Here is a 7228-nt window from a genome sequence, read left to right as displayed (position 1 = left end):
ACTTTCAACACAATCTTTTATTGGAACGTGTATAAGCAAGCAGTTCTTCGTTGACAATGAAATAAAACAAAATGTTACCGACAAACTTGATAAAGTCACAGAAATGACAAATAATAAACATGATACGAGGTTCAAACACTTACAGTACGTCTGAAGTATGAGGTTTATCATTTGCCTTGTCATTGTAGATCTTGATGAACAAAATACTTGCTGAATGAAACTTTAAGCACATTTTACTTGAAATACCATTTTAAACCAACATTTACTATGAATTGCAATAGTGATTGATAGATCTTGTTGTTTTATGTATAAAAAAATATACAACGCTCTGAACGCTCCACCTCTCCCCCCCCATAGTGGAAAGACGGGCTGGAGGTACAGAGAGATGGATGGATGAAGGGGACCTGAGTGTGAATAATATGTGGATTTGGCTGAAGAGGGGGAGTCTAAAGAATGTGGTTATGGTATAGTTCTTTGTAGGAGATTAGAAATAGGATTACTATTGCAACATCATATCATCAGTAGGGTAAAACTAATCCGTCTCACGACGGTCTAAACCAGCTCAAGTTCCCTATTAGTGGCTTAACAATGCAACACTTGGTGAATTCAGTTTCTTCAGTTTCTTGTGTCGTTACATCTGACAAGGATGAACAAAGACTAAAGTGTCAGCTTCTGATTTTCCGTTGCGTCCTTTGGATCTTCTGCACTGTTGACTTTAGAAGCTGCTTCAGCTTTACTGTTGAAAAAAGATCAAATAAATGTGTTTTATTAAGAAAAACTAAGGCAGTTATTTTTAACTAAAGGTTGCAGATCGCAATTGAAAATATATAAGTTTCCGTAAACTAAGCAACAAAGAAGAATGTCAAGTTTAGTGCAAGATGAGCCTGATGGTTCAATTCTAGACTATCTGATCTTTTTTCGGTTATGAAATATTATTGTAAAGGACTGACTGTAAACGCCAGTTAAGGACTGACGTTTACTGGTGCATCGCTCAGGTATCGGTTATCTCTCAGTGTTGTGAAACACCGACATCCTAAAGCTGAATAACAATGAAAAGAAAAAAAAAGGTGATAAAGTCCATGTGTGCAGCAGGCAGATTCAACCCTCTGGTGAGCCTGTTGGTGCTTTAGCTCCATACTGCCCCCAAGTGGAATCTCACCGCACAGTATGAAACCAGTTTTCGGCACGATGAGGTGTACACAATACATACGGAAGAGTTTTAGGGCCACTGAAGAAGAAAAAAATATTCGGAGGCTAAAAAAAACAAAAAAACCTTCGTGGCCCCCAAAAAAGTCGAACATCATATTCGAGATTTTTTTTTTTCACGGAGAGACGTCAATCCATCCCTCATCATTTGCCCGTAGATGTGAATTCACATTAAATCACTTAATTCTGACTATATCGGGTTGCTTACTGCTTATGGACATGTGATTTTACACAAGATTTCCTTGATTAATAAGAACACATTTAAATAAGTAGCCCGGGATCCCTGCCTTTGTCCTTCGTACTCGATGAACTTCCGCGACGGAACAAGGCAGCAGGCTGCTCTGTCTCTTCTGGTCCTGATACTGATGATAACAGCACCGTGTTTATGAGCTACATTCTGTCCTGAAGCATCTTTTCATCACTTCATTAAACCGCCTGATATGCATTTTGAGGAAGCAGTCACACGCGCTGGCATGTGGATGGACGGACTTTTTTTTCCACCTTGAAAAAAAAAAAATCTCGAATTTGATTTTCGACTTTTTCTGGGGCCACGAAGGTTTTTTTTTTTTTAGCCTCCGAAAAAGAAATCTCAAAAAAAAAATCTCGAATATGAATTTCGACTTTTTTTGAGGCCACGAAGGTTTTTTTTTTTTTTTTTAGCTTCCGAATTTTTTTTTTTTCTTCAGTGGCCCTAAAACTCTTCCGTACAATACATGTATTTGCAGACAATCTGGTCATTTTCTCCATAGACTTTACAAATATACTAGGGCAGGGGTGTTCAATTCCGGGCCTAAGTGGCCGGTGTTCTGCATGTTTTAGGTCTCCCCCAGGTGCAACACACCTGAATGTAATAAGGGGCTCGGTAATGGGCTTTTCTACAAGTTTGATGATGACATCCACATTAGATTGAGGTGTGCTGAAGCTGGAAGAGAGCTAAAACGTGCAGGACATATGTCGGCATGTGGTGACAGGGTAAAGAAATCAGTGGTTCCTGTATCACTCTGCATCAGAAATATTTTCTATTGATCAAGTCCAGTGTGAAGATGATTGACAGTTGATCATACCTTGTTCCTTCAAACTTCCTTTCTCTGTAGGAATCTCCCTTCTTCATTACGTAAAGAAGGACCATGTCACAGAAGAAAGCTCCCTGTTGAATAAAGTTTTTTGTGAACTCATATTTCTTCTGCAATCAAGCATTTTTTATTTATTTTTTTTAAACCAATCCAGTATCGGTACTTACAGCACCCAATAGAGCCAGTCCTGAACCAACATTGATGGCTGTTGGGACGATACTGAACTTTCCAGCCTGACAGAAAGAAAGAAATAGAAAAAAATGTACTGTTAGCGTTTGTTTTTTTCAATATATTATTCTCAATGGATTCTGGGTTTGAAACACACGTGTACATAGTAATTTTATCCTAATCCTAATACAGCTTTAACTGAGAGAAAGTTGTAAACCTCAGCAATGAAAGTTGTTAAAGGGTTGAGCTTACCTTTCCATGCACCATGATGTTAAATCGGACACCGTAGACTTTAAACAGCGACCGATAGCTTTCACCAGCACTATTTTTAAAATAACGAGTGTGTCTGTATGAATGAAAAAAAAAAAAGATGGAGGCGTGAGATCTCTTTTCTGACCTTGAAGCTGAATTTTCACACTTTCGTATCGATGAAAAAAAGTGTCCCACCGGAAGTTAAATCCCACAGCGACGGTCTTGTTGGAGATGCTGACGTCCAGGCGGGTGAAGTGGTACTGGGGGTGACAGCGGGAGTAGCCTTTGTCCAGGTCACAGTCCCACTCTATGGATATGCCAATGGAGCCACCCTGAAAGTGGTACACATGGACGTTAACAGGCTTCAGTATGTCACCTAATCTCCCTCTCCCTGGTTTTAATTCCTGAAAGTGTAATGTGTTCGTCTATGGATGTTTCCTCTGTCAAGAGATTATTATAGTGCAAATAACAGAAAAAGAAATGAAGAACCTAATCGCACTATTCCTCCTAACAGTTTGTACTTCTAACGTTTGGTACTAACAAATGTTGCCATGTCCTGGAAGTTGTATCCGGCGCGTCTCGTAATGTCTCCCAGTCGAAAAATGGGGCAGTAGGGGTGACGCTCTTCATCGTATCGGCATCTCTTCAAATAGGACTCGTCGGTTGTCTCCAGAACGTTGGACCTGAAAGTTGATGTGTTCGAATTCAATCAACCTAATGACGGAGGGAGACGTTTCAGTGGAAGTGGAGGATGAATACTTACTTTGAAAATGAAAATTTGGAGAATTGGACGAAATTCTTTATGTAGATGGTGAAGTTTTCAGCGTTTGTCAGCAAAGGACGTCTGAAAGACATTATTCAGGAAAATATATAAGGAAAAGATAAAATGAAATAATCACATGAAACATCAATTTGATTTCATCCTTACTGGAATTAATTTATCTGTAAAAACTATGTTGTAGGTAAGAGTTCACAATTGAATTTGATGTGTACAGTTGCACATGTTTCTGCTCCTCACTTTGGTTTAAACGGCGTCTCAACGGGACACCAGCCGTAGATTTCACAGGAACAAGTGGAGTTGTCATGTCTCTTTAAGCATCGACCACTGGCGACTCCTTCAGAGCAAACCAAAACACACCAGCATACAGTTACGATGCAATACTTCAGTTTGATTTGGATAAAAGTATAAATAAGTGCTTGAATCTGGTCAAAGTTTACTTTAAGAGGACAATCATCAAGGCTTCTTTCGTACCGTTCCCAGCCAAAACCAGTTTTCCCTCGGTACAGTCCTCGTCCCCTCGGCAGCGGCCATCCAGCACTTTGGGGCTCTGACAACAAACAGAGCAATTTTAACCCGTCGCATTTATGCAGGAAATATAAAGGGGAAAATTACTTTCTGTAGAATAATTAACAATTATTTGATTAAAGGAAAAAAAAGCTAGACTCTTAGTAAAACTAAATACTTAGCGTTTTTATAAACAATTAACACTTTTATTTGTGAAAACAACAAGATCTGTATTTTTCTCATCAAGCCTTCTTAAAGCAATAAAAAAAATTACAAAATTACAAATCTTGTGAAAACACCTCAGTTGTGCTATGAATGCAATATGATTTAAAAATAAAAAATAAAAAATGAAGAACACAGAACTATTTATGGATTCAGCAGTTTTCACCATCTGGCTTCAAAGTAAGATTAAGACCGAAGACAAAACCGATGACCGATAACCTAACATCTGTTTTTAAAAACAAAAACAAAAAAAAAAACTTTGAAAACATATTTGACCCAAAGTCAGTAAAACACATTTATTGATGTTAATAGATACACAACTTTGAGTGAGAAACCGGTCCTGACTGTCTCTATTGTGCCTGACAGGACCGTGATTCATGACACCGAGATGCTTCTCAAGTGTTGCAGCGCTTCAGACGTCACACTGTCGCCCTAACTGGGGGCCGAGAAGCAGACAAGAGCAGATTTTATGGATGTGTGCTGCTAAAGTGGGCTGATGAGAAAGGCCTCCGCCAGGGGAGTTTACATACCAGGGACTGTCTGGAAGGCTGTTGTCCAGATCTCGCAGGGAGAAATGACGAACTGTGCGATTGGCATACACAAAGCCTTTAGAGGAAGAGACCAGTGCCAGCTTTTCTAATATGCTAAGAGTTTTTTGTTATGACTTCATGCTGTGAGGGTGACGCGAGTTGATCTTTCTAACTGTGAAGAATTTACGTGTCGCTTTTAAACCCTTGAACCCGCAATGTCAAACATTTGGCCCACCCGGTCTACTCCAGCCAGTGGGATGACTTTGCAAAATGCGCAGTCTATTTCCTTTTGAGAGCTCTAATCTTGTAAGTGTAGTGGATGTGACACAACAGAGAGCTCAGTGACGCAGTGAAAGCAACGGGCAAACAGCAGTTTCACCTGTTGGTTACATTTTGTTTTACATGCAACAATATTCGGCAGAATAATGAGCCAGAATATGTGAGGTTTTGGGGTGTTTTAATGTGTTTCGCTTACCTCAAGAAGCAAAATTTAAAATGACATTGATGATAGAATTTGATGTAAGGTAATCAATATTGGCGAATAAAGTTAAATAATAGGCCATATTAAATTAAATATAAAAATATTCAGAGATAAGCTCAGTGGTGAGTGATGTAGCATAGCATCATTTTTCTAACATGACTTACGCCGTTTATGTTGCCGTACGACTAAAATAGACTGAAGAAATGTTAGTTAATCCAAGTAGTGCAGAGCGCTATCGTATCCAAACGGCACATGCCCCCCAGCATGTTTACTCCTGCTGACTAGAACTGAATAGTAATCCTGTGTCAGGGTTATGGGTCAATATTGTTTGAAAACAGGGAAAACAAGTTGTCAACACGTAACACAGACAATGACAAAACTCCCATTTGCTGTGACGGAAAATAATAAAGATAGTTTATATAAAAATCAGAGGGATATCACTCGAGTGTTACTCCCGTAAACACCATTACAAATTCACCATGTATGACACTGCATGATAAATACATAATTTCTGCTTTTATTTTTGGATTTATTCTCACCTCAGCACAGTGTCCCAGCCTCTGGTTCGGCGTCTCTAAGAAGCTGGTAACAACAAACAAAACAGCATCACCCTGTGTGTACAAAAAAGAATGGTCTTAATAATGGCATCATGTCAGAATTGTCTCATTGCTGCCTCCCTTTCTCCTTTCTCAGCCTCCTCTGGGTGACCTGCCCCTGATCTCCTGCCACTACATCATGCCCAGCGTTAGTTTGTCTTCTTCTGTACTATGAAGTCTCAGAGTTTCAGCTTTAACTTCAGCATACGTGTGTATAAGGGTGGAAGAAGAAGCTGCTATAACACAGCATCCAAAGTTACACTCGTGTATCGCTCCTTAATTCTGTGTGGCCCACTTGCACTGATGAATGTCGTAATCAGGATCTAATCAAATCCAAACTACATTAAGCAGACACACGTTCATACTCCAACAGAGAAAGTAGTATATACAGTCTAAATGGCTGTGAGTAACACTGCCCTGAGAGATGAACTCACTGAAATGCAGCCAATGTCATGTGAGGCATTATAGTGTGTGTGTTTTCACCTGAGGCGGGATGACGTAGTCCTCAGGTCCCCACACCAGCAGACCAGACTCAGTGGTGTTTGTGACGGAGACACCCTTCACTTTAGTTATGACTGAACTCTGGATGGCCTCGTCCGTCTCCTGGTAGCCTTTCTTGGCGATGAAAACCCACCTTTGCATGAGAGCAGATGTAAATGACAAATAAATTGCATTACGTTGCGTGATATAACAGATTAAATGATCATGGTAGTTTGTTTCGTCTGTTCCCTTTTTTACGAGGCTCGCCGCAGCGAGTCAATTCACGCATATTACTTTCTGCAGCCACGCTGCAGCTGGGCTTGAAGCTGTTGTCCTGGGAAACTTGTCTTCTAGTTCTGTTGTGGCTTTGGGTCTGATAGACCTCTTCCTGCCACAGTTTCAGTTTCTGCTTGTCTTTTGATGTTTTGACAGAAACTGTACTCACCGACACCTTGACTTTCTCTTGAACTTATCTTTGGGAAATGGCAACGTTTAATACGTTATGATGGGCTGTCTCCCTCTTCTATTGTCACTTGTCTTTTTTTGCTCCATCGTTATGGCAGCACACTACTTTCTGTAGTACAATACAGACACCAGTGTACCAACACTACCTTAATGCTGTAAGACGGGGTTAGAAGTAATTCAGAAAAAGTTGAAACTTTTATATTTTATAAAATTCTCAAATGTTAATAACCATGTTATAATTTTTTTAAGTCTTCAGTAACCTTTCCTTTTTTTGACCTCTGGCGGTTCACCACTTATCTTTGTCCCATTTCAAGCTCTCCATTGGATATGATTGACTTGAATTGCTATAATAGACATAAAGATAAAGATATGGATGGTTGATAGATAGATAGATAGATAGATAGATAGATAGATAGATAGATAGATAGATAGATAGATAGATAGATAGATAGATAGATAGATAGATAGAT

The 7228-nt window shown here is 39.5% G+C and overlaps 1 protein-coding gene across 1 annotated transcript; it reads right to left on the bottom strand.

Annotated features, from left to right (window-relative positions):
- LOC308107109 (P2X purinoceptor 5-like) lies at positions 1-6598 on the bottom strand. The gene is made up of 11 exons (XM_080459234.1): positions 6297-6598; positions 5757-5828; positions 3952-4027; positions 3718-3814; positions 3463-3543; positions 3241-3382; positions 2895-3031; positions 2700-2793; positions 2447-2512; positions 2271-2353; positions 1-736 (listed from the first exon to the last, which is right to left on the bottom strand). Exons 1-11 carry the CDS (start codon positions 6453-6455, stop codon positions 658-660), a joined length of 1086 nt encoding a protein of 361 aa, XP_080315360.1. The 5' UTR covers positions 6456-6598; the 3' UTR covers positions 1-657.
- Between the last annotated feature and the right edge of the window lie 630 nt (positions 6599-7228).

The sequence above is a fragment of the Lipophrys pholis genome, assembly GCF_963383615.2.
Source record: "Lipophrys pholis genome assembly, chromosome: 3".
NCBI classification, from domain to species: domain Eukaryota; kingdom Metazoa; phylum Chordata; class Actinopteri; order Blenniiformes; family Blenniidae; genus Lipophrys; species Lipophrys pholis.
This window is presented reverse-complemented; position numbering and strand designations above follow the sequence as displayed.

Excerpts from the sequence above, each read along its gene's own strand:
- LOC308107109 (XM_080459234.1), bottom strand. The coding sequence starts at position 6,455 with ATGCAAAGGTGGGTTTTCATCGCCAAGAAAGGCTACCAGGAGACGGAC. Across the intron at positions 3,032-3,240 it reads TCCAGGACATGGCAACATTT|GGTGGCTCCATTGGCATATC; the intron begins GTTAGTACCAAA and ends TACCACTTTCAG. Across the intron at positions 737-2,270 it reads AGGAAGTTTGAAGGAACAAG|TAAAGCTGAAGCAGCTTCTA; the intron begins GTATGATCAACT and ends TTTTTTCAACAG.